At 51.3% G+C, this 27,719-nt stretch overlaps 1 protein-coding gene across 1 annotated transcript; it reads right to left on the reverse strand.

Annotated features, from left to right (window-relative positions):
• On the reverse strand, positions 1-27,469 carry Mrps25 (mitochondrial ribosomal protein S25). The gene is made up of 4 exons (XM_077106250.1): positions 27,214-27,469; positions 23,197-23,303; positions 679-766; positions 1-326 (listed from the first exon to the last, which is right to left on the reverse strand). Exons 1-4 carry the CDS (start codon positions 27,345-27,347, stop codon positions 134-136), a joined length of 522 nt encoding a protein of 173 aa, XP_076962365.1. The 5' UTR covers positions 27,348-27,469; the 3' UTR covers positions 1-133.
• Positions 27,470-27,719: the final 250 nt, after the last annotated feature.

The following is a 27,719-nucleotide window of genomic DNA, read 5'->3' on the forward strand; positions in this document are numbered from 1 at the left end:
TGGGGCCACCAGGCCTTTTATTGAGCAAGGGACAGGGACATCCACACAGCACCTCAGCCTCAGTCCAAAGGCGACCTCCGAGCACAATCCTGGGGTCACCCCGTCTCACCACCGCTTGGTGCGCGTTGGCGGCTCAGTCCTTGGCGCTGGCCCTCAGGGCGGCTCTGTACTTGCCGGTCATCTCCTTGGGCAGGGCCACCAGGCCCGGGCAGGGCACCTGGCCCTCCACCTGGCACATGCACTCCCGCAGGCAGTACTTCCGGGGCCCGAAGTTGGCCGGGTGCGACAGCTGCTGCCTCTCCTGCTGCTCCCTCTGGAGGGTCTCCCTGCAGGAGCGCCGAGGTGAAGCGCAGCCCAGGTCCTCAGGAGCCCCCTACCCACCCCGTGCACGAGGGCAAGGCACTGGAAAGACAACCCCCTGCTGTCCCCAAGAGCAGCGTGCATCCTGGGGTCAGCCCTTCCTGGGGCCCAAGCGGGGACCCGGGAAGCCCCGGGGTTGCAGAGACACGGCCCCGACCCCTGGAGCTGGACGTCCCCTGGCTCCAAGCCGGGCTTCACGGCTTCACACGGGGCCTTCCGGCTGCTCTCCAGGGGCCTGTCGCCACCCCTCTTGACCCGGACAGGCCAGCAGTGAGCATCCCCCGCTCAGCTCCGCCCCCGTCCGTGGCAGCCACTCACTCGCTCTTCCCCAGGATCTTCCTGACGTGCTCCACGATCTCCTTGTTGGTCTTGGTCTCCACGTCCACCAGGACCTGCTCCCCGGAGTCTGGAAAGAGAGGCCCGGGACGGAGGCTCAGCTCAGGCGCACAGCCCCAGAAGTTGCGACTCCATCTGCTGCAGGGGCAGGGACGCTTGTCACATGGACACACGTGTTTACAGAACCCGTGAGGCCGCCTGGCGCTCCCCGTGCTCCCGGGATCCGAGCCGCCTTCAGGTGGGGGCCGAGCACCGCGCCTTCCAGGCAAGACTCCGCGCCGCGCAGACAGACGGGCTGCAGGGGCCATGGCCCAGGTCTCCCTGGAGTGGGTGGGGCCTACACGCATGCACACACACACTCACACCCCTAAGGACGGAACTGGGGGCTCTACACACCGAGCTCCGTCCCCAAACTCCCTCTTTAGTACCAGCGTTGAGCCCCGGGGCGCCCACCCCGCCTTTTGGTAAGGAACTACTTTGTTAGGCGACAGGAGACACAGTGTCACTGATCCGCGGCCCCAGTGCCGTCCCTGCCCAAACCCAAGCAAGTGTTTCTGTAGAAACCAAAAAGCAGCCACCACCTTGAAACAGAAAACGGGGGAAGGAGCCCGCTTTCCCACTTCAGCTGCACCCCAACTGGAGTCACTGCAGTGGTTCACGCGGGGTCGGCCTGACGACAGGCTGGAGGGGGGGACGGACCGAGTCCGGGAACTGCCTGCTCATGTGCGGAGCAGCCGCCTGGGCGGAGGTGGGCCCCGCACGACCTGCGTCAGGGGGCCCGACAGGGCGACAGGGCCCGCCGGTATAGGAGGGTGAACGCGGTCATCGGAGACCCGAGAGGGGACACGCGCATGAACTCTCAGGGGCAGAGCGCCTGCCCCCCCAATGCTGCGCGGAGAAGGAACCTTCTAGAAGAGAACATAGGAGCAAACCACAGCCCTGCCTAAGCAAAGGTTTCCAGCCACAACAAGAGCTAAACTATGAGCCTCCAGGTGTCCACCAACAGACGGCTCTAAGACAGGGTGCCACGTGGATGGGACAGCTGGATTCAGCCATTAGAGGGACCCTAGTGACCACCGAAGCGGGCCTCCCTCCCCCAGAGGGTGGAGGCCTTGTGTTCTCACGTGAGGAAGCCAGAGAGCAAAGACAAGCAGGGGATGCCAGGCACAGTGGCCCTCACCTGGGACCAGAGGCCACCAGCTCCCCCAGCTCCATGGCCACAGTAACAGGCGCCCAGGGGGACAGCCCATCCAGATTGTAACTACAGCAAAGGACACCACATGTAAAGAATTCAGAAGAAAAAAATTGTCCCAACTTTTCACCTTAAATTAACAAAAGATTCAAACAGATTCTTTGCCAGGTGCGGCTGAGCGCGGTGGCGCACACCGTGATCCCAGTAGCCGGGAGGCTGAGGCAGGAGGATTACAGGGAGGAGGCCCCAAGCAACTCAGTGAGACTCAAAACAGATCTGGGGATGTGGCTCACCAGCAGAATGTCCTTGGGTCAACCCCAGGACCGGAACCCAGGGGAAAAAAAGGACCCAAGGACAGTGGGGCGAGGCGCCGGAGCCGGGATCCAGAGTGGGAGCGCAGCTTCCCTGGAGGTGGGTCAAAGGGGGACCTCCTACAACTCCGCCCTGGACAGAGGCTCACAGGCGCAAAACCTTGCTCAGCACCGGGGACAGGCTGCCAGGGCGTCAGTCTGAGGAGGCTGCGCTGCGAGGCTCAGGGGACCGTTGGCACCCACGCACCTGGCGCCCCCAGGCCAGGAAAGCCGCTGCCACCCTGCTGGGCCGTGACAGAGAGCCCATCCTGTTGGAGCCCCGGGCGGCCCATGCAGAGCCCTGCGACACCCCTGCACAAGACAGGCCCACGCTTCCCGGGGACCAGGCAGGACTAGGGCTGCCAGGTGCAGGGAGAGCAGAGCAGACACGAGCGCCTGCCCGTGACCTTGGTGGCACCCAGAACACGGCGGCCCTAGCCAGGTCCCCCTGCCCCTCACCCCAGCCTGGCGGCTTAGAGACCAACGGGAATGGGGGACGGCCGGTCCCTGGGCAGCAGAGGGCAAAGGGTCCAGAAGACCCCAGACCCGCCTCCCGGCAGGAGCTGGCCCTGCTTCCTGCTCGGCTGGGGACAAACAAGGAACAGGCGGGGACACCCCTCCCCAGCCGCTCTCACTGCACGACCACCTGCGGAGACTGTGGGCTCCCCACGGTGCCAGCCGCGCCCACTGGCTGGGGGAGACCCAGTGTCCACGGAAATGTCTCTTTCCACATTTGTACATTTTCAAAGTCACACCCCCACCTGGTCCCGGGCTCAGCGCTCTGCATGGCGCTACGCTCTGCGCCTCGCCCTGGCCCTGGCCCTCTCTCCTGCTCACAGCCAGGCCCCCAGCTTCCTCCCGCTTCCTTGACTGGTGCCTCCATCCCTTCCTCATCTGCCTCTCGCCCGTTCTCTCCACTCTCTGGAAGGTCAACTCCCCACCACCTTCTGTCTTAACTGCTATGTGCCATCTGTGCCGCTGTCGCCACCGCTGGGAACCCCTATTGCGAGAGGTGCCAGGACCTCTTCCTTCCCTCCTCCCTCCGTCCTGGGACACCACAGAGTCACAGGAACGGACTCTGCTGCTGAGCCACACCAGACCAGAGGACAGCGCACCTGGACCCCCACAGGTTCACTCGTCCTCAGCTGCACTTCCACACAAGCAAGTGACGAGACAAACCCACACTACTGTCCAGGCCCCACGTAAACCACGAAGGGCCCCAGGTCACACTGCGGGCATCCATTGCCACAGCACGAACAGTGAAGTGACACAAAGGCTCAGATAGCACACCTATGAGCATCTCGACCCAGGCCACTCCACCAGTCACAACCCGGGAATGTGTGTAAACAGACGTGGAGGAGTGCACTCCCACTGAGGCCAAGACCAGGCCCTGAGGAAACAGACGCACAATCTCCCCAAACCCACAGCCCCCAACAAGGGGTCCCACTGATGTGAGGGACAAGAAGAAACAGGAAGATCATAAAAAACTGCTTCTCAGAATGTCTACCAAACTAAAAGGAGATCTACAGAAAGAATTGAGAGAGCGACTACAGGAGGCAAAAGACCATTTTAATAAAGAAACAGAAATAGGGGGACCAAGCAGAACCCTGAGATGGGAGACAAGATGAATCTCACGCAAACTCACTCCCAGACGGTGCAGAAGACGGAGCCTGGGCCCTGAAGACAGGCTACACGACCCTCACACACGGAAGGCAGTAACGAGGAAATCATAGGCAAGGGCTCGGGGACAGCTTTAAAAGACCAAACCTGAGAGTCACTGGGAGGGAAGAACATGGGGATACGGAACAAAGAGGAAACAACATTTTCACCTAGAGCTGCGGGAAACTCCCCCGTGTCAGAACACGATGGCTGTCCACATGCAGGGGGCTGCTAGGACCCCAAACAGACCAGCCAGAGACCAAGTTTGCTGACATGCATCACCATCAAAACACCTAACATGGAAAACAAGGAAAGAATATTAAAAGCCAGAGAGAACGACAACAGGTCACATTTAGACAGCAACCAGTAAGGTCACTTCTGATTTGTCTGCTGAGAGTCTACAATCAAGGAGGCCTGGGGCGAGATATTCCAAACCCCAAAAGAACACAGCCGTAAGCCAAGGTCACTAAACCCAGCAGAGCTCAGTTTCAAATTAGAGGGGAAAATAAGAACATTCCACAATAAGAATAAACAAAGAATTCATGAGCACCAAACCAGCACTGCAAAGAACAAACAGAAACAAACTTCACAGAGAAACAAAAAACAAAAAACAAAAACCCCAAACTCCAAACAATGGCCCACTAAGTGAGAGTCCAGACAGGACGGGACACAGCAAGACCCCAAACGGCAGGAACCACACACACACAGCCATGTGCTGGATGTTAATGGCCTCGAGTCCTCAATTAAGACTCAGATCAGCAGAATGGATCAAAAAACAAAATGCAGCTATGTGCTGTTTAGGAGAGACCCACAGGATGAAGGAAGAAGGGGCCAAAGACTACTCCAGGCGTATGGCCCAAGAAAACAAGCAGGAGTGGCTATTCCCACATCCGGCACTGCAGCCTAGGAAAGGGAACAATCCAACAAGAAGATACGGCCACAGGAGACACGTGAGCCACAATGTCCACACACACAAAATGGCACGGAAGGAACAATCCATGGACTAGGGCCATAGTGCTCGCCTCATGTGGGAGGCCCTGGGTTGGATCCTCAGCACAACATGAAAGATAAACAAACAAACAAAATAAAGATGCTGCATCCATCTACAACTTGGAAAAACAAACGCCATGACATTAAATTCCACATAGGCCCCCAGAGTAATACTGGGGGATTTCAAAACACCCGTATCACCCACAGACAAGTCATCAAGACAGAGAAACAAAAAACTCCACAGAGATCTACCCAACACTGTAAATCAAATGGGCTTCTACAAATGTGCCACCCCAGAAGAGCTGAACTGACCTCTTCTCAGCTCTGCATGGAACTTTTCCAAAATACATCATATTCAAGGCCAAGAAGCAAACCTTAGCAAAATAAATAAAATAAATACACTCATACAATCCCATGTATCCTATCAGATCACAATGGAATGAAACTGGAAATAATCAGCAAGAAAAATGAGAGAAACCATGTAAACTCATGGAAATTGAAAAATATTCTCTTACATGAAGAATAGATCATAGTAGTGGTAAGAAATGAAAACAAATCAAGAAATTACTAGAAATGAAAAAATTCTTAAGAAGAACAAGGGGCTGGGTTTTAGCTCAGTGGTAGAGCAGTCGCCTCACACACACAGGAGGCCCTGGGTTGGATCCTCAGCACCACATTAAACAAATAGATAAATAAAAATGAAGATATTGTGTCCATCTAAAAGGAAAAAATGTTTAAAAAAATGAGAACAAAGACACAACGTATCAAAGTGTCACAGTATGAAAGCAGTTCTAAGAGGCCCCAACAGTGATACTGGGGGATTTCAAAACACCCTTGTAGCACTGGTGCCTACATTAAAAAATGAGTGAGATCCCAATAAATAAGCTTCTGTTCCACCTCAAGGCCTTAGAAAAGGAACAAACCTCCAAACCAGCAGGAGACAGGAAATAATTGAGATCAAGCCTAGATAACAAAATTGAGAAGAAAAAAAACACAGAGAATCAACATAATGAAAAGTTGGTTCTTTGAAAGGAAATAAAATTGAGAACCCTTACTCAAACTCACCAACAGAAAGAGTGAAGTAGGGACGATGATGCCCGCCTGTCATCCCAGCACCTCAGGAGGCTGAGGCAGGAGGATCGCGAGTTCACAGTCAGCCTCAGCAACAGCAAGGTGCTGAGCAGCTCAGGGAAACTCTATCTCTAAATAAAACACAAAATAGGGCTGAGGATGGGGCTCAGTGGTCAAGTGACCCTGAGTTCAATCCCTGGTACCTGCCACCCGCAACAAAAGAGTGAGAAGAAAGAAATCAATAAGATTGGAGATGAAAAAGAAGATACCACCACAGATCTCTCTGAAACCCAGAGTACTGTCAGCTCCATTTTGAGAACTTGTACTCCAGTAAACTAGAAAATCTGGAATACATGGACAGACTTTTAGACATGTACAACTTGCCAAAATTGAACCAGGAAGATACAGAAATCCTAAACAGACCAATATCTGTTGAAACAGCAATTAAAATCTTTCCAAAAAAGAAAGGCCCTGGGCCTCAAGGATTCTCGGCTGAGCACTACCACCAGACCTTTACAGAAGAACACACCCCAGTTCTTCTCAAATTATTCCATGAAACTAAGGAGAGGGAACACTTGCAAATACTTTTTATGAAGCTAGTATAACCCTGATCCCAAGAGGCATCAAGAAAACTACAGACCAACAGCCCTCATGACATAGAGGCAAAACTCCTAAAGAAAACTATTACAACCCCCATATGAAAACCACATCAAGGGCTGGGGATGTGGCTCAAGTAGTGGACCAGCTTGCCTGGCATGCGCGGGGCACTAGGTTCAACCTTCAGCACCACATAAAAATAAAGATGTTGTGTCCACTGAAAACAAACAAACAAAAAAAAAAAATGTTAAAAAATTCTCTCTCAAAAAAAAAAAAAACACATCAAGAGGCGCTGGGCTGGGGCTCAGCGGCACAGTGCTTGCCTAGCAAGTGCGGGGCACTGGGTTTGAGCCTCAGCACCACATAAAAATAAAATAAAGGTATTGTGTCCACCTACAACTAAAACATGCTATTTAAAAAATAAATAAAAGAAACACATCAAGAAGACAATACCCCGTTCAAGGGGGCTTCATTCCAGGGACGCAAGGGCGGTTCAACATATGCAAACCAATAAATGGGACCCATCACTTAAAATTCAGAAAAAGAAGATCACACGATCCGGTCAATAGACGCAGCAAAGGCCTTTGATAAAATCCCACAGCCATTCATGTCAGAAAGAAGCTGGGGACTGAAGGAAGTCACCTGGATGCTGTAAAGGCCATTTATAACAGACCCAGGGCCAAGGGCACACTAAAGGCTGGGGCTCCGGGACTCCGCCGGCAACCCGAGGGGAAAAGGGGGCCAAAGGGGATAGAAACTGGAAAAGAAGCGCAGCCACCTGTTTGCCGGGGGCGCATCCTCATCTACAGGACCCAGAGCCCCCCAGAGGACTCTAGCGCCTAGAATGAATCTAGCAAGGCAGCAGGACACAAGTTCGTCACCCATGGACCAGCGGCTGTCCCAGACGACCGCTGCGGTGCACTGAAGACGGGGTGTCACCCTACGACTGCAGGAGAGCAGAGCTAAGGCCGTGGGGCTCCACGCCAAGACCCACCTCCAGAGAGCGGAGGGGGAACTGGGCCTCCTGCTGGCTCCACCGAGGCCAGCAGACAGCTCCTCAGCAAGGGGGCGACTGCGCAGGCATCAGGGACTGTAGTGGAATTTGACACTGGACACGCAGGAGAGCTTCTAGTAAATAAGAGGCCAAGCGCCCCAGCCCCGCACGGCTGGAGGCACACACCAGGCTCCTCCGTCTGACAAAGGAGAGAAAGGAAGCCCGTCCCCAGGAGCCTCTGGAGATCAGCCACGGCCCCGGCTCAGCTGGGCTGTGCTGCACTGTGTGGGTGTGTGGGGGGGTGTCTCCGGGGCAGCGCGAAGGCAGCAGAGTGAACCACCTTGCAGCTGCGCCTCTGGCGGACCACGCTGGACACACCACGCCGCGTGACAGAGCGTGTGATGATGACCAGCACGGAGGAGGTTACCCAGGGAGACACTGGAGGGGGACCCACCTGGCTGCTCCCCCCATTCCAGCCCTGAGACGGGCGATTGGAAAGGGTAGGAGTGGGAGGGACCCGTCTCTGAATCAGAGACCAGGAATTGTGGGGTGCAAAGGCGACATACTGGGCCAAGAACAAGCTCCTCCACCATATGAGTGGAACCCTAATGAGAGCCATGGGTGCGGTCTTCCACCGTGGACCACGATTGCTGGGCCCCGCCGCTGAACCGCCTTCCCATCTGCAGACCAGCGGGCCAGGGAGGAGCCTGGAGCACCCCGAGCCTGCACCCCGCCTCCGGAGCTCCACCTCCAGGACCAACCCTCTCACGGCCACCCCACCCACCCTGAGGGGGGAGCAAGCTCCACACCCAGACAACCCGCTGCCCAGAAGGGAAGCTGAGAAACTTCTGAACCCCAACAGAAACAGTCAACTTCTCATCAAGATTTTTTTTTTCTTTTTTTCCTCTCAAATTTTTACCTTTTTTGAAACCAAGTATTTTTCAAGAATCAGTTGTGTGTTGTTTCATTTTCACTTTTTTCTATTTATTTAAAAATCTTTCATTATACATAAATTTCTTCTCTCACTTACCTGTTTCCCTGGAATCTCTCTCTACTCCTACCAACAGCCAACCTTTATCAATCCCCCGTTCACTCTTCCTAGGATGTTTTACTCTCTCTGTCTCTCCTCCTTCCTCATAAGCATCACATCCTACACCACTCTCTCCTCCCTCCTCCACCATTTGAAACTGTAAACCCTTTGCAAACCTACTGTTCATGTCGTGGACAACAACTGACCACATCATTCCTGTTTACTGTGACATACCACAGACGTCTTAGAGGAGCTAGTTGGTTTAAGCAGTTTGGCATATTGTTTGCAATGGCTGCTGTCATGATCCCTCCCTCAAAGACAAGACACTGGAATCTTCAGGAACACGGTATAGAAACTGTGCTGCCTCAGGTCCACACTAAACAGGTAGACACACAACCACCTGAGAACACAAGGGGACAAACTGCCCCCAAGAAACCAAGATGCCCCCATAACAGAATCCACTGACACCCACAGGAGACTAAATGACAGAAGGAGTTTAGCATGTACCTAGGTGAACTGACCCAGGACGTAAAGGATGATGTAAGCAGTGAAATCAGAGCTAAAATTCAGGAGGCGAAAGGTCATTTCAATAAAAAGATAGAGATTCTTAAAAAAAAAAAAAAAAAAAAAAAAAAATCAAGCAGAAATCCTAGAAATGAAGGAATCAACAAAGCAATGAAGACAAAATATATAATCTTGGAAATAAAGTTGACCATGCAAAGATGTTAAGAAACCATGAATAGAACATCCAAGAATTATGGGATAACATGAAAAGACTAAACTTAGAATTTATCAAAATACTTGAAGGTACAGACCTACAAATGAAAGGAATGCACAATCTTTTCAATGAAATAATACACGAAAGATACCCAAACCTGAAGAATGAAATGGAAAGTTAAATATTAGAGGCTCATGGAATCCTAAATGTACAAAACTGCAGCAGACCCACATCAAGGTACATCTTAATAAAAATGCCTAACATACAGAGTAAGGAGAGAATTTTAAGGGCTGTGAGAAAAAAAATACCAGATTATGTTTAGGGGGATCTCAGCTGATTTCTCAACCCAGACCCTCAAGACTAGGAGGTCTTGGAATAATATGTCCAAGCTCTGAAAGAAAATGGATGCCAACTAAGAATACGTTCAGCAAAATTAAGCTTAAGTTCTGAAGATGGAATAAAAATCTTCCATGGTAAACAAAGGTTAAAAGAACTCACAACTAGAGCCTGCACTACAGAACATCCTCAATAAAATATTTCATGAAAATGAAATGAAGAAAAAAAAGTGAAAACCAGCAAAGGGAGAAACTACACTAAAGGAACAGTCAATGAAAGGAGAACCTAATTCAGATTAAAAAAACAAAAATAAACCAAAATGAGTAGGAATATAAATCAGAGCTCAATAATAACCCAAATGTAAATGGCCTAAACTCATCAATCAAAAGACATGGACTCTCACATTGGATTAAAAAACAAGGCCCAACAATATGCTGTCTCCAAGAGACTCACTTCGAGGGAAGAGACACTCCTAGATTGAAGGGGAAAGGATGGGAAAAACATCACTCAAACGATCCCATAAACAAGCAGGGGTTTGTATCCTCATATCACATAAAGTGGACTTCAAGCCAAAGTTAATCAGAAGGGACAAAGAAGGACATTGCACACTGCCTAAGGAAATTATACATCAACAAGACCTAACAATTGTAAATATTTATGCCCCCAAACAATGCAGCCATCTACATACATCCAACAAGCCCTTCTCAATTTCAAGAACCAAACAGACCACAACACAGTAACACTGGGTGACTTTAACACACCTCTCACCAATGGACAGATCCTCCAAACAAAAACTAAACAAAGAAACCACAGAAGTGAATAATCAATCAATAATTTAGACTCAACAGACATATAGAGAATATTTCATCCATCAATAAGCAAATACACTTTCTTCTCAGCAGCACATGGATCCTTCTCTAAGATAGACCATATCTATGGCACTAAGCAACTTAGCAAATACCAAAAAAATACAGATAATATCCTGCATTTTATCAGATCATAATGGAATAAAATTAGAAATCAATGATAAAATAAAAAATAGAAGCTACTCTAATACCTGGAGACCAAATAATACACAACTGAATGACCAATGGATAGCAGAAGAAATGAGGGATCAAATGAAAAAATATCAAATCTCTGGGACACTATGAAGGCAACTCACTGAAGAGTTCACTTCATTGGGCTCATTCATTACAAGAATAGAAAGTCCACAAATAAATAACCTAACTTTACATCTGAAAGCCCTAGGGGGGAAAATCAATACCATAAGTAGTAGAAGACAGAAAAAAATTAAAATCAGAGCTGAAATTAATGAAATCGAAACAAACAATCCAAAACACTGACACAACAAAAAGTTGGTTCTTTGAAAAATAAAATTGATAAACTCTTAGTCACACTAATGATCAGAAAGAGAAAACTCAAATTACTAAAATTCATGATGAAAAAGAAAATATCACAACAGACACTGCTTGTTAGGAGTCGCCCAGGCTCCAAAGACTAACTTCCCCACCTGAGAAGAGCCGTCCAATGGTGAGCCCTGCTGGCTCACATGATCCTTACCCACCAATCAGACTAGCCCTGCTGGCTCACATGATCCTTACCCACCAATCAGACTAGCCCTGCTGGCTCACATGATCCTTACCCACCAATCAGAAAGCACCCCAGCCAACTGTCAAACCATTCAACCATTAAACTGTCATAACTGTCAAACCACCCCTGGCTCTATAAATAAGCAGAGCTCTTTCTCAATAAACGGGCATTTCTCCGACAGCAAGCCTTGATCGTTCTTTCATTGGTGCTGAAACCCAGAAGGGGGAATGCCTCGCTGCTCGAGGGCCCCCTCTCAAGGCTTGCTGTCCTCTTTGGAGCACTGCTGCTCACACAACACGGGCTCTTCAGTAGGCCCTATCGGGTTTCCAACTTCAGATGGGCTACGCAGGGGCTTTGACCGTGATCGTCCAGCAAACCTCTGACGCCCAATCTGAGAGAACGCACCCCACCACGACCCTCATGGTCACGGTGGACTCTCTGGAGCCTGGTTCATGAGCGGGAGGTCCTGAGGGGTGGAAGAACAGGCACTCCTCCCTCTCCCCTCCCTCAACCACCCTGTCCCTCTCCTGACCTATGGGGGCCTCTTCTTCCCTCCCTGCAGACTCCCCCTTATTAAATTCTGCACACAAGATTGGCCCTACCATCAATTAGTCAATCAAAGTCAATGGCCCCCAGGAGGATCCCTAGACCCCGCAGTTCTCAGAGATCTGTTTAACTCCTGGAGTGCTCGAAAAAGTGGAAGGAGATCCTCTATGTTGAGGCCTTTTCTCTTCTTTGTTCTCACCCCGACCTATCTGGCAGATGAACCCCCTCCCTACCGACCGCCCCCGTCGGCTCTGTCCAGCCCCTCGGGTGCTCCCCGACTCGGCCGACAACTTTGGTCCCCCCCAAACTAGGTCCCGAGAGTTTCAATGGGTCCTCCAGGCTCACAGCCTCACTCACCATGATATGTATATGTCATGGCTAATACTCGCCTTCTTGAGGAAGGTACCAGAGTCTGGGAACCTGCCGGAGCCCATGTGGGTGAAACTCACTGAGTTAATCCCAATCACCCTCTGGGGCCACTTGCTGCCCCAGATGGCCGTCATATCCTTATGACATATTTCCTCTCGCAGAGCTACCCGACATCCGGGCAAAACTAAAAAAGCTCGAACAAGGCCCTGCCATCCCCGAGACTGAGAAATTTCAGAAGCTCACCCAGGCACTGCAGGGTGCTTCCTTGGGTCACCACCCATCACCAACCCCCCCACCACCAGGCGCCTGCTTCAAGTGTGGCAAGAAGGGACATTGGGCCAGGGCATGCCCCGCACCACGCACTCCGCTTACCCCATGCCCTAAATGTCAACAACTTACCCCATGCCCTAAATGTCAACAACAAGGTCATTGGGACTCTGACTGGCCTAGATCCCATGGGAGGCCTATGGCCAGGGAACCCTCCAACATCCTGGGCATGGCAATCGATTGACGGCGACTTGGGCCCCCAGCGGTAAGGATCAATAGACAGGAACCCAGGGTGCGGACTCAGGTGGATGGACGCAAGGTTGACTTTCTCCTTGACACCAGGGCTACCTTCTCAGTCCTGACAGAATTCTGGGGGCAAACAGTGCCGTCCACCTCTCCTATTGTCGGGGTAGGAGAAAAGACCATCTATCCAAGAAAGACTCCCCTATTACTCTGTTCCAGAGACAACTTCCCAACCTCTCAGACGTTCCTAGGCCTACAACCTATTAGTCAGGACCTTCTTAGCAAGGGGTACCTCCGTCCTGCTCATTCCCCTTACAATACTCCCATACTAGCGGTAAAAAAGCCCAATGGGTCCTATCGCTTAGCTCAGGACCTACGACTCATCAACACCTCCGTTAGGCCCATACATCCTTTGATTCCCAACCCATACACCCTGCTGTCTCAGGTCCCCCACTGCCACCCACTTCTCAGTCACAGATTTAAAGGATGCTTTCTTAGCCATTCCCCTTGCCCCCGAATCACAAGACCTTTTTGCCTTTACCTGGTCAGATCCCACCACCAGACATTCTCAATAACTAACCTGGACTGTCCTTCCTCAGGGATCTGGAGATAGTCCACCCCTCTTTGGACAAACCTTGGCCTCCGACCTCCAATCATTTTACCCCCAGTGCCCCGAATCCACCTCTTGTAATATGTTGATTATCGTCCAGCAAATCTCTTTGCCCATCTGCGGGGAGGAAAGCACCCCACCACAGACTTTAAGGCTACGGTGGCCCTCAGGGACTCCTTCCTTGGGCAGATTCGAAAGTCCTAATCCTCTCACCTTTAAGACTCGGCCGCTAGAGAGACAATTACCCTCCCCTTCCTCTCTCTTGCCCTGCCTCTCCCCTCTTTCCGGCCCTGAGAGTATCCAGCCTCTCCAGGTATGGTCCCGAAAAGCCTTGGCCAAGGTCTCCCACGGCTCCGGCTCCGTCCAGGACGAGAGCTTCGACTGTCAGGATTCGGTGATGACCAATCTCTGCAGCTCGAACCGGCCACTAGGGCACTCCTGATTTTTTGGCTCTAGCGGGGACACCCTTTTGCCAATAAATCAGTTTCCTCCTTCTCTGCATCTTCTTCCCTCCTCCTTACATGGGTAATGTGTCTTCTCTGCCGGTCGACTCTCCCCTACAATGCCTCTTGGATCACATATAGCACCCAGGCCTGGCCCACTTATCCCTTAGACAACCAAAGCAGATGGCCCCTTTTTGGGTCCCTGGATCCCTCCATTCTAAGGGATCTCTACAATTACTGTGAGTGTAAAAATGGGTAAAGATGGCTTATGTCCAGGCTTTCTCCTTGCTCCGATCCAATCCTGCTCTCTGCACCTCTTGCAAACCTCACAAGTTCTTCTAGCCCGTCCAAAGGGCGCTCAACAGATGACACAGTTCTCCTACTTAATTTCTTGGCCTTAAAGAGATATCGGGCCTCTCCACAAAAGGCCCAAATAGCAATGTAAAGAGGTCACATATCTAGGGTTCTCTCTCTCTCAAGGGGAAAAGGCCATTACAGTAGACAGAAAACAGCTTATTGCGTCTACACCTACACCAAAGATATAATCTGGCCAAGGGCCCCCAAGATGAACCCCTACCCTCAGCAGCAGGGAAGCCCTTTATAATCCTTAAAAAGGCCCTCCTCCAGGCACCCGCCCTGCATCTCCCTGGCCTCTCCTGACCCTTCACCCTCTATGTACATGGGCGTTCTGGGTCAGGAATATGGCCCCACACTTGCACCAGTGGCCTACCTATCCAACCCCACCGTCAGGGGCTGGCCCCCATGCTTCAGAGCCCGAGCAGCAGCCCATGACCTCCAGAAAGAAGCACACAAGCTTACCTTTGGCTCCGCGCTAGCCATCTCATCTCCTCACCACCTGGAGGATTTCCTCACTTACAAGGGGCTGCAGTCACTTCCTCCTTCCAGGGTTCTGTCCTCCTTGTCTCATTCCTTGAAAATCCCTCCATGTCTTTTCAGTCTGGCTCTCCATTAAACCTGCCTTCCTCCTCCCATCTTCTCCCTCACAAGATCCCGTCCACAAATGCCTGGAGGTAGGATTCTACCCTGCCCTACCATCATTTCTGAGGGACCCCAGCCCTCTTCGGACCTCATCTGGTTCTCAGATGGTGGCTCCTTTATGTATAAAGGGGTTAAAGTGGGGGGTATGCTGTCGTTTCCCTCTCACCATCAGAGCTGCCACAGGGGCATGCGAGCTAGCAGGGGGGAAACCCTCTCCCTATATAACAGGTCTTCCATAGCCTGATCTCCCACGCAGCCATCTGGAAAGAAAGGGGGCTATTAACCACCAGAGGGATGGCAGTCATTAATTCCACACTTATTTCTGGCCTACTAGGCTGCCTTCCCAACTGGGAATAATCCATTGCAAGGCCCACCAAACCGACTCCTCTCTTAATACTATGAGGAATTTCAAGGCCGATCAAGCGGCTTCATCAGCCGCCCTACAGAGCTTTACCTCCTCTCCGCTATTCTTCGTTAGCACTGGGGATCGGCCCAAAGATCCCCAACAACTCTTCCAGTTTCTTCACTCTCTATTCCATTCTAGTACACAGAGTCTTACCACTTTCCTTCACTCCTTTTTCACGCTTTCCCCATGCGATAAGACCCTCCTACAACAGATCACTCCCGCTCGTCAGATCTGCCAGAGAACCAATACCAATACTCCACTAAAACCTAAACCTTTCCCTTCTCATCAGGCCCACGGTCATACCCCCAGCTGCAGACTGACTTCGCCAACATGCCCCGAGTGAAAAACAAGCCTTTCCCACTTCTAACAAGCAGGCCTCTGCGGTAGCTGACTCACATAATCCCCCGTTTCGGGATGCCCACTTCTATCCAATCAGACAATGGCCCAGAATTCCCCTCGCAGGTAACTCAGGGACTGGCTCACGCTATCACTCCCTTGGCATTTCCATTGCCCTTACTGCCCCCAGGCTTCTGGAAAGGTTGAAAGGACCAATCAGTCCCTTAAAGAGACCCTCAGCAAGCTCACCATGGAGTTAAGCCTGGACTGGGTAAAGGTGCCCCCTTGGCTTTATTGCGCATCCCTCCCCACCAGATGCCCTCAAGCTCCGCCTCTCCAGTGTCCCTGTTCTTAGCCCAATACCTAGTGCTCCCCCTCATTTCTGGCCCCTCTTGGGTCCTCTCTTCACCCTGTGTCTGCAGATAGAAAGCAAGTGACCCTAAGGGCCCCTCCAGCCAGACCCCTACTCCTCCTTACAGACCCCCTACTTGCTTGGATCTGGCCAGTAGTGGGACCGTTGTGTGTTGTCCTTCTGAAGATTAACCGTGAACCACTTAGGTGTCCGGAGCATGATGACCTCTGAATAAGTGTGAACTACCTTTATCATAAGGGAGCACTTTACCAGTCGCCTTCTGGGCCTAAGGAGGAACATGTGTGTTTTGTTCGCCCTCCCAGTTTCCTAAGAATCTGAAGTACCAGTATTTAAGGTTGAGGTGTTTCACATAAAACCTGGAGAGAGCCGACTGCCCTCAAAGGGAAATCTGGTAACAATGGGCTACGGTCCTCCCTTGGCTGCCTTTGTTCAGAGCGTGGGAGAAGCTGCCTTCTTTATTACAAAGCCCGTGCTTTCTTGGTGTGAAGAGAGACAAGACTAGGGAAAGCCGGGAACAGTGATATTTCAGGACCCAAGGGCCAGAGAAAGGTCAAGAGAGAAGCAAGCTGGTTTCAAAGACACCCAGGTAGGAGAGAGTTTGAAGAGCAGCCTCAATAGAGAGGGGAGGGAGCTGGATTGGACTAGGAATGAAGAGTGGAGTTGAGGGCGTTAGGTGCAGGACAGGCTGGTCTGCAGGGCATGCCAAACAAAGTTAGCTGCAGGGTGACCTGGCCACTCAAACCCTCTGTCTGCTTCTTTATCACCCGTTTGCTTCAAGCCCAAACACCCAACCCCCGCTCAAGGCTGAGCACTTAACCCCCCTTGTGCACCTTGCAGACCCAGAGACCCCATTAGATTGGGCTATAAATACTCCCTGTGCCTGTTCCTTCCCCCTATCATAAAGTTCATTCAGACTCAGGTGGGTAAAAAATTTCTAATCAAGCTTTTACCAGCTTCTCCTCAGGAATTGCCACTCCTAGCTACTGATGATACCTCCAGTGGAGACCAATGCCGAATGGACTGAAGTCATCATGGATCTGCTGTGGCAAGGAACCTCCACTGATCTGGTTCCTGAAGTTATACCAGCCCTCTCCGCCCTCCTGTGGGGGCTCCTTACTTCCCTCCTCTCTGATTCTCCCACACCGCCCCATCTCAGCAGGAAGCAGCTAGAATGAGTCTATGCCCACTCTCAGTTAATAAGAAAGAGGGGGGAATGTTGGGAGTCACCCCAGCTCCAAAGACTAACTTCCCCATCCCCTGAGAAAGCCATCCAATGGTGAGCTCTGCTGGCTCACATGATCCTTACCCACCAATCAGACTAGCCCTGCTGGCTCACCTCATCCTTACCCACCAATCAGACTAGCCCTGCTGGCTCACCTCATCCTTACCCACCAATCAAAAAGCACCCTATGCCAACTGTCAAACCCTTCAACCATTAAACTGTCATAACTGTCAAACCACCCCTGGTTCTATAAATACAGCCATTTCTCAATAAATGGGCATTTTCTCCGACAGCAAGCCTTGATCGTTCTTTCATTAAATAATACACTATTGAATGACTAACGGCTAGCAGAAGAAATCAGGGATCAAATAAAAAAATACTTAGAGGTAAATGAGATATCAAAATCTCTGGGACACTATGAAGGCAACTCACTGAAGAGTTCACTTCATTGGGCTCATTCATTACTCAAAAGTCCACAAATAAATAACCTAACATTACATCTCAAAGCCCTAGAAAAAGAACAAATCAATACCAAAAGTAGAAAATAGAAAATAATTAAAATCAGAGCTGAAATTAATGAAATTGAAACAAAAGAAACAATCCAAAAAACTGACACAAAAGTTGGTTTTTTGAAAAATAAAAATTAATAAACTATTAGTCACAAATGAACACAAAAACTCAAATTACTAGAATTCATGATGAAAAAGGAAATAGCACAACAGACAGTACTGAAATACAGAAGATAATCAGAAGAAACTATTTTGAAACTTGTATTCCAATGAAATAGAAAATCTCAAAGACATTGACAAATTTCTAGAAACATTCAACCCGCCAAAACTGAATCAGGAGGATATACACAATTTAAATATCAATTTCAAGCAATGAAATAGAAAATATCATCAAAAGCCTACCAACTGAGAAAAGCCCAGGGCCAGATGGATTCTCAGCAAAGTTCTACAAGACCTTCAATTAAGAACTAACACCAATACTCCTCAAATTATTCCATGAAATAAAAAAGGAGGGAACCCTTCCAAATTCATTCTTTGAAGCTAGCATCTGATACCAAAACCAGAAAAAGACACACCAAGAAAACAGAACTTCAGACCAATAATCCTGATGAACATAGAGGCAAACATTATCAATAAAATTCTGGCAAATTGCATACAAAACTACAGTAAAAAGATAGTGCACCACGATCCAGTGGGGTTCATCCCAGGGACACAAGGTTGGTTCAACATACGGAAATCAGTAAATGTGATTCATCAAATGAACAGACTTAGAGACAAGAATCATATGATCATCTCAATAGATGCAGAAAAGACATTTGACAAAATACAGCACATTTCCTGTTCAGAACACTAGAGAAACTAGGCACACTAGGAACATACCTCAACACTGTAAAAGCTGTCTATGCTAAACCCAAGGCCAGCCTCGTTCTAATGCAGAAAAATTGAAAGGATTCCCTCTAAAAACTAGAGCAAAGATGGCCTCTTTCACCACTTTCACTCAACACTGTCCTTGAGAATGGAGCCAGAGCAATTAGACAGAAGAAAGAAATTAAAGGGATACAAATAGGAAAAGAAGAACTCAAACTATCATTATTTACTGATGACATGATTCTATATTTAGAAGACCCAAAAATTCCAGCAGAAAACTCCTAGAACTAATAAGTGAATTCAGCAAAGTAGGATATAAAACTAACACCCATTGGGCTGGGGATGTGGCTCAAGTGGTAGCGCGCTTGCCTGGCATGCATGCAACCCGGGTTCGATCCTCAGCACCACATACAAACAAAGATGTTGTGCCTGCCGAAAAACTAAAAAATAAATATTAAAAAAATTCTCACTCTCTCTCTCTCTCTCTCTCCACTCTCTCTTTAAAAAAAAAACAAAACACCCATAAATCAAATGCATTCCTATTCATCAGTGATGAATCCACTGAAAGAAATTAGGAAAACTATCCCATTCACAATAGCCTCAAAAAAATAAAATAATTGGGAAATCAATCTGACAAGAGGGGAAAGACCTCTACAATGAAAACTACAAAACACCAAAGAATGAAATTGAAGAAGACCTTAGAAGATAAAATGATCTCTCATGCTCCTGGATAGGCAGAATTAACACTGTCAAAATGGCCATAATACCAAAAGCATTATACAGATTTAATGCAATTCCTATTAAAACCCAAAGACATTCTTCATAGAAATGGACAAAAGCAATCATGATATTCATTTAGAAAAATAAGAGACCCAGAATAGCTAAAGCAATCCTTAGCAAAAGGCATCACTATACCAGACTTTAGGGAGCTATAACAACAAAAATGGTGTGGTACTGGCACCAAAACAGACAAAATGGTACAGAATAGAAGACAGAGAGACAAAGAATTGGAGCAAAGCTAGCCTCTTTAACAAATGGTGCTGGGAAAACTGGAAATCCATTATGGAGTAAACTGAAATTAAACCCCTCTCTCTCACCATGCACAAAACTTAACTCAAAGCAGATCAAAGATTTAGGCACCAGAACAGAGACCCTGCGCCTAGCATAAGAAACAGCAGGCCCAATTCTTCACCAGGTCAGCTCAGGAACTGACTTCCTTAATAAGACTCCTAAAGCGCAAGAAGTAAAATTTTTTAAAAAATCAATAAATGGCATAGGTTTAAACTAAAAAGCTTCTTCTCAGCAAAGGAAACAATAATGTGAAGAGAGCGCCCACAGAAGGAGACAAAATCTTTACCACATGTACCTCAGAGCACCGACTTATAAAGGACTTAAAGAACTCAAAAAACTTAACACCAAAAAACAAAAAAAACCCCAAATAATCCAATCAGCAAATGGGCTAAGGAACTGAACAGACACTTCACAGAATAAATACAATTACAGAAATGCAAATCAAAACTACACTGAGATTTCATCTCACTCCAGTCAGAATGGCAATGACCAAGAATCCTCAAAAAACTAGGATAGGCTGGGTGCAGTGGCGCAAGCCTATGATCCTAGCATCTCAGGAGCCTACAGAATAGAGGAGGAGAACGGAGAGGAGGGGGCTGGGAGGGAAGGGTCACCAACTGAAGTCGGTTTCCGTGTACCTTTGAGCTGTTGGAGTACCAGTGACTATGCAGAACCCCAAGGAGCTAAAAACAGACAGACATCAGAACCCAGAAACCTGCAATGAGACACACACCACTGGAGGCCTTTTTTTTTTTTTTTTAACTGACAGGGACTGAACCCAGGACCTTGGGCATGCTAAGCACACTGCGCTGCATCCCAGCCCCTGGAATGGCTGAAATTTAAGTCTTAAAGAATAATGACCCCCCCCTCCCCCAACAGAATAACGTTTTATTATTATTAAGACTATATGATATATAGCATATTACATAGTGCTTTATTCTGTAAAGATGCCCATGCCCCAATCCCTCAGAACAACCTGGGACACGCCGTCTCTCACAGCACGCGGGACTCTGCAGGTGTGCAGAAGTTTCTGCTGCTGTTTTGCGGTACTGGGGGTTGAGTTTAGGGGCTCTTTACCTTTTTGATGGGTTCCACCAAGTTGCTGAGGCTGGCCTCTAACTTGTGATCCTCTTGCCTCAGCCTCCTGGTCCCAGGATTACAGGTGTGCACCACCACACCCAGCAGATGTGCCATGGTTTTAATGTGTCCCACCAAAGGCCATGTGTTGGAAACTCAATTCCCAAATTGATATGTTGGTGGTACTTGGAGGGGGGGCCTCTGGGAGGGTTAAGGTTAGACGAGGCCAGGAGGCGGGGCTTCCACGCAGGCATCAGTGGCTTTATCAGATGGAGAGACCCAGCCTCACACTTGCTCTCACCCTGTGACGCCCTCTGCTGGTCTAGACTCAGGAAGAGTCCTCACCAGATGTGGCCCTGCACTCTGGCATTCCCAGCCTCTGGAACTGTAAGAAACAAGCCCAGCAAGGTGGAAATGTCTAATCCCAGGAGGCCGAGGCAGGAGGATCATGAGTTCAAAGCCAACCTCAGCAACTTAGGGAAGCCCTAAGCAACTCAGCGAGGCCCTGTGTTTAATAAAAAGGGCTGGGGATGTGGCTCAGTGAACCCCGGGTTCAATCCCTATACAATTAAGGAAAACAACAATGGTAACAACAACCACAAAACCCCCACAACTGTAAGAAGTAAACTCCTTTCTTTTCAGCCCACTCAGCCTGTGGGGCTGTGCTACAGGGAGACCTGCTTAGCTTTCCCCTCAGAAGAGCTCCCAAGTACGAGCCAGCCGGCAGCCCCGACACTGTGCCTCTGGGGTCTGCTGCACCCCAGGTTGAGCCCACGCTCTCAGGGACGTTCTGCCCAGCAGAGCTGGGTCAGGCCTGGGGCTGACCCTCTCAGCTGTGTTGTCATCTGCAGCTCCCCCTCCCCAGACCTCCTGTCCCAGAGAGAGATCCAGCCATTCCCCTGCCCTGCCTCCTGCAGACCTTTATCTTTCAAGGTCTTCTCTCCAATAAGTCTCACCCCGATGTCTTAGCACCTAGCAAAAGCCCCAGCACCCTCAGTCGGGAAATGGGTAAACCACTGTGGTGTGTCACTCCGCCATGAAAATAAACAGAAGCCAGGAACAAAGGCTGTGCCTGTGGTCCCAGCTCCTCAGGAGGCCAAGGCAGGAGGATCGCTGGAGCCAAGGAATTGGAGGCCAACCTGGGCATCATAGTGAGACCCTGTCTCTAAACAAAAGCCCATTAGAGGCGGCTCGGCTCATACAAGGCCCCAGGTTCCACCTGCAGCTGCAATTATCAATTGCTGATTCACGATAAGGACGACGAATATCAAGAAGGCGGTGGGAGAAAGAGGCCTCACAAAACACCAGGACCCCTGGGCTGGGCCCAGCGCAGCCCCCAGACACTCGTGCAAACACACGGGTGCCACCATCACCCTCTCTGCACCCTGGGCCCCGGCTCCAGGTTCATTCTGTCAGAGCACTGATGTTCTAGCATGTTCTCTCACTGGGTTTCTCATCTGTTCTGCCGCTTCCTGCTTGGAGCGCCTCCCCAGGGCAGAGAGCCTGAGCTGGACGGGTCTCCCCAGGGGGCGCGGGCCCTAGCAGAGGCAGGAGGGACGGGCAGGTTCGTTCGCCCCACCTGCGGGTCCCTGGAGCCACCAGCCCTGTAAGGCGGCTGTTCTGCCTTCACTGCGGAAGAAACGGGAGAGCTGCCGCGCAGGGTCCAGAAGACGAGGGGTCACTGGGGCCAGCCCTCTGCTCCCTGACCTGCCTGCGCTGGCCGAAGTTCGGGAGCCATCCGTGAACTGTGGGGAACTGAGCGCCGCTGAAGCCACGAGGGGTGGGGACCTCCCAGCAGCAACCCCCTGCTTTGAGAACACCCTGGTCTGTGTCCTCTGGGACACGGTTGTGGCTAGCCAAAACGCCAATCAGCCGCTAACTTCAAGACGCCTGCCACAAGGACCCCAATGTACCCAGGCTCCTCCCACCCTGTCCTGCCTTTCATGTGCTCCCCCTTCAACAGAGTCGCGGCCCTCTTTGGGCTGCTGGTCCAGCTCCCACCAGGCTGGAGGCCGCTGGGGAGCCCTCTTTATATCTGATTTCTGGAGCGCTCTCTATTTCTTACTAATTATTTCAGACTTTCTGTTTCCCAGGCGGCTCACACCTCCTGGGCAGGAAGCTGCCCTGAGTTAACTGACCGAATATCACCTGGGCCTGGTCAGCAGAGAAACGGTCCCCAGGGAGCAGACGCAGGGCACAGGGATTTTCTAAGAGAGGGGCACCAGGGCTCAGGAAGGGAGAAGTGTCAGCCACTTCTCCCTTTATTATTTTTCTTGCAGTATGGGGAACGGAGCCCAGGGTCTCACCACAGCGACATCTCCAGCCCCTTGAAAGTTTTATTTGGTTAAACAAGGAAAGGGGGGGGGGTGGAAAGGGGTCCTGACACAGGGCGAGGCCTTTCCGCACCAGGCAACAAGAGATTCTGCAAAAACCAGCCCGTGAGCAGGAGATCACTGGAGGTGGGGGCGGGGGGGGGGGGGGGGGGGGACACATGTCCAGATCAGAGGCCACTGAGGGCCCTGGCAGGAGACACGAGGGAAGTGCTTTCTCAGACCCCAACTGCTGCGGTGGGAAGAAGCGTCTTTCAGATGCCGCCCAGACAGCCCCCAGGGCCCAGCCAGGGCCAGACACTCACCCAGGTAGAAGCGCAGGAAGGGCGTGGGGGTCATGTTCTTGAACATCATGATCTGCACCCAGGGGTTCTTGTACTGGATCTGAGGAATGTTGAAAAACACGAATTTCCTGCAAATAGAAGACACCACCCAATGTCACAGGGGTTTGACCATAAAATGTGGAACACACATAGACTGCTCTCGGGAGTGTCCAGAGCTTGCCTTGGATTCCTTGACACTAACCCCGCAAAAGGCAGAACTGTAGCTGGAAAGGACCCCCCACCATGTGCCCCCCCAGTGCTGGGACTCCCGGTTATTCACTCAGGGGAAAGAAATCTGAAGCCCACCTGTGAGACACTCCCCAAAAACTGACCAAAGATTTAAAAGGAAAAATAGAACCTCAACAGGTCCCCACCTCGGTCTGATGCCGGCACAGTGTGCGGTGGGTGAAGTCCGTCCAGCGGGACCCCTGGGTGTGCAGTGTGTCTAGGTCAGGCCCCAACTTTGAAATAAAGGAATACTCTACAGTGCAGGTGTGGAGGAAGACCTTGAGCCAGAATGTTCCCAAGACAGATCCCCACAACCGCATCAGAAGCACAGCACAGTTGACCAACAGTCAGCATTTGTCAGATCAGAATAAATATGTTCACAAAACATAAACCAAAGGTCGTTCCCTTGAGACAGAATCGTACACATGGTTAATAATACTGACAGGCAAGGGCCACTGCTGGGCAGCGCAGAGGAAAAGAAAGGGAAATGGCCCATCATCCTATGTTCTAGAACGTTCCCACTCAACTCATGTAAATTAAAAAGATTCCTTTTCATCTTTGATGATTAACTTTTTTTAAAAACAGTTACAGAAAAAAGGAAACATTTCATGAAGAATATAAACTGGAATGGGTGTGGTGACCCACACCTGTGATCCCAGTGGCTTGGGAGGCTGAGGCAGGAGGATCACAAGTTGGAGGCCAGCCTCAACAACTTAGTGAGGCCCTAAGCAACTTAGCAAGACCTTGTCTCAAAATAAAAAAAGGGCTGGGGATGTGGCTCAGTGGTGAAGCACCCCGGGATTCAATGCCCTGTACCAGAACAAAAACAACAAAAGAATATAAATTGGGGCGAGGTATGGTGCCACAAGCACGTTTAACGCCAGCCTGGACAATTAGAAGACCCTGTCTCCAAGAGGATTGGGGGTGTAGCTCAGGGGTAGAGCACCCCTGGGGTTCAATCCTCAATACTGAGAGAAAGAAATATGTAGAGACATAAATGTAAATTGCCTTCACTTTTTTTGAAAGCACAGATCTTAACTCCAGCAATCCACCTCTGCTTTCACACTTTGACAGCCCAGGGACAGAACAAGTTCAATGCCCACGGGGAGAGGACTGAGGAAATCAACTCTGGCAGGTCCCATCCACAGCAGCACAAGAAAAAGCAGCAGCACACAGCCACGTGTCCAGACCTTCCTGCCCCAGAGCTGACCTCACCACCTCTGCCACACTGCTGGCCACAAGGTGGGTTCCACTGATGGAAAGTGCTAGTGATAGACTGGCACTTTCTTTCCCCTGGTTCAGCAGCAGGTCCCTGTCAGCAGCCCTCTGGGTCCTCAGGCTTCCACTGCCACCCCGTCCCCTCCCCCAACCTGGGGTTTTGCACTTCACAACCTGCTAGCTGCCCAGCCCAGAGAGGGCGGCCCCTCTGTGCCTCGTGATCATGCCAAGGAGACGGCGAAGCCACACCACCAGTCCAGGCTGAAGCCTCTAAGATGTTCTCACAACTGAAAGAATAGAAAGCCTGACTATGCCACCTTCTGAGGACACATCCCCATTAGGACAGAATCCTCAGCTGAATTAAAACAATGTCAGTTAGCTACAGGGAAAACAAAGGGATTTTCTAAAACAAAAAGGAAAAGTGGATCATAGCACTCAGCTGCACACAGAGCTTAGGAAGTCAAGCAGCTTCCCAGGAGGAACAGTGCTCTGAATCCAGGAAGGCCCTGCAGGGCTGGGTAAGCCGCAGGGGCGGGTGGGGAGCAGCAGGAGGACAGAGCCAGGCCTCCTCTCCCGGGTGGCCTACCGCTCAAAAGCCAAGAGGGGCCTCTCTGGGTTTGCTGTTTGCTTACATGGAGGTGAACTTGAAATTAAGAGTTGAAAGTGGCTAACTCCAGGGGTGGAACAGAGGCCCTGCAGACTCCCCACTCCCACCTGTGGGCTCACCGGGTCCCCGCTGGTCACACCCCACAGCAGAGTGATTCCCAACACCACAGAACCTCGTGCAGATGAACCAGGAAAAGGCCTGAAACTGCTGAGACGAAAACGCCACACGGCTCCCAGAAGGTTTTGGGGGTCCTTCCACCCCCCAGGGCAGTTCTTGCTAAGTAAGGACAGAGTTAAGGGCAGATGATGGAAATTCCAGTTGGCACCCCATGTGCTGGCCTGACACTTGGTTGGGCATCTTACTCCCCCACACTCAGGACAACCCTGGGAGGTGGGTTTTGGCAACTAAGGAAACTGAGGTGCTAAGTGCCTGGGGCCACACAGCTGGGACACTCAAGGCTGTGGCTGTGACTGCTCTGGACCTCCACTGTCAGAGGTGAGTCCTCCTATACTCAGGCCACTCCCACTACCCAGTGGACACCCATGGCTTTGGCTAGCCTGAGGCCACAGTACTGGCTACTGGCACCTGGAATGGAGGAAGGTCTTGGGGCAAAAGAAATCCCGAGGGCCAGTAGGCACAATGGCACACGCCCGTTATCTCAGTGACTGTGGAGGCTGAGGCAGGAGGGTCGCGAGTTCAAAGCCAGCCTCTGCAACTTAACAAGGCCCAAAGCAACTCAGGGTGACCCTGTCCCAAAATAAAAAATAAAAAGGGCTGGGGATGTGGCTCAGTGCTTAAGCGCCCCTGGGTTCAATTCCTGGGACCAAAAAGAAAAGGGAAGGAAAAAAAAAAAAATACGGAGGGCCCCTGAATGAGCAAAGGCTGGCAGGCGACGCGGGGCCAGTCAGTGGGTTTTGAAGGACTGTGTGGGCGCCCATTCTCCCCAAGCCCAAGTCCTCTGGAAGCCCTCACCCCGCTGATCCCATATAAGCAGGCCCCGAGCTCTGGGCCTCACCTGCTTAGAGCAATGGCTACGAGGAGGCTTCTGGCTCTTTCCATCAACCCTGCCGTCCAAGCCCTTCCCATGGGACACTCGCTCCACAAGGAGCTTCCTCCCACTGTGCTCCCTCCCAGACTCCCCCTCTGCCCGGCTATTTGCTCCGACCCTGCTGAAGTCCCCACATTCCAGGGTCACTCAACACATTCGTGCTGACGCCTCAAGAGCGCAGAGACGCGCAGGAGTCAGTTCGAGCTTTTCACTCGCCAAGTGCCACGCCCCAGTTCCCACTCCAGGCAGACGACCCCGCATTTCCCTTAAGCGGGGACAGCTGCGTAACTCCTCCACTGCATGGTGACGGGCCCGCCAGTGGCCAGGGCTGCCACTCCCCCGGCCCCACTCGCCACGCCCCCGGCCCCACTCGCCACGCCCCCAGCCCCACTCGCCACGCCCCCGGCCCCACGCGCCGCCCACCACGCCCTCCTGGGCAGCTGCGGCACCTTGGGCCAGCCCCCAGGGGGGCCTCCCCACCCCTCGGGTGCCCTTAAAAATCAGGCGACGTGATGCCTGAGTGCCTTTAACAAGGGCTAGCTAGATGTCAACGGCTCTCTCTCTGACGGCTCCCCCAGGGGCGGAGTGACCGTCCCTATCGGGGACACCTAGCTGGAGCAGCTCGCCCAACGCCACAGGTGGAAGAGCTGGGACCCGAGCCACGTCAGGCGTCCCTGGGCTGCCCCTCCCCAGCTCTCCAGCCGCATGGGGGCCAAGGGGTCCGGCGGCCTCCTCAGGGTGGCCTTGTCACACCACGCGGGAGGAAGGAGACAAGGGCGGGCCTTGCCCCACGCCTCCGGTCACGACTGCGGGCGGCCCCGCGGCGCTCAGACTGTTCGGTGGGTGACGCGGGCAGCGCGCTGGCACGGGAACGGGTCGCGGTCCGCCGGACACTGACCTGGCGCCCTCGCCCAGCTCCCCGTGCGTGTTGTAGTTCACCGTCATGACCTTCACCGAGTCCTTGAACACCACGGTGCCCTGGGCCAGGTACTGCAGGGTGCGGCGGATGGGGAAGCGGCCCTTCATAGGCATGGCGGCGGAGACACGGGGGAGCCCGCGAGGAGACGCGAGCCGGCAGCCGGCGGGCCCGGAGTAGCTCGCGCCGCTTTTCTCCTCGCGGGTCTCCACGCCCGCACGGAATCACGGGAGGCGCCTCCCGGCGGGCCGCGCGCCGCCGCGGGGCAGCCTGGGATTTGTAGTCCCGCTTGGCAGCCCTGGCTGGGCGCGGACAAGCGGGCGTGAGCGGCTCTGATAGCCACCGCCACCTGGGAGCTTTTGCATTTTCACGTTCTGTCAATTAGTCAATTCCCCACCCGCCCACGGGAAAATATTTTTAAATAGGCTCGAGCTCTACCATAGGAAATAAATCAATACACCTGGTACCGCTGCCAAGTCAACTGAGAG

Source organism: Callospermophilus lateralis, chromosome 20 (genome assembly GCF_048772815.1).
Source record: "Callospermophilus lateralis isolate mCalLat2 chromosome 20, mCalLat2.hap1, whole genome shotgun sequence".
Taxonomy (NCBI): Eukaryota; Metazoa; Chordata; class Mammalia; order Rodentia; family Sciuridae; genus Callospermophilus; species Callospermophilus lateralis.

Excerpts from the sequence above, each read along its gene's own strand:
- Mrps25 (XM_077106250.1), bottom strand. The coding sequence starts at position 27,347 with ATGCCTATGAAGGGCCGCTTCCCCATCCGCCGCACCCTGCAGTACCTG. Across the intron at positions 23,304-27,213 it reads GAGCTGGGCGAGGGCGCCAG|GAAATTCGTGTTTTTCAACA; the intron begins GTCAGTGTCCGG and ends TTCTATTTGCAG. Across the intron at positions 767-23,196 it reads CTTCCTGCGCTTCTACCTGG|ACTCCGGGGAGCAGGTCCTG; the intron begins GTGAGTGTCTGG and ends CTCTCTTTCCAG.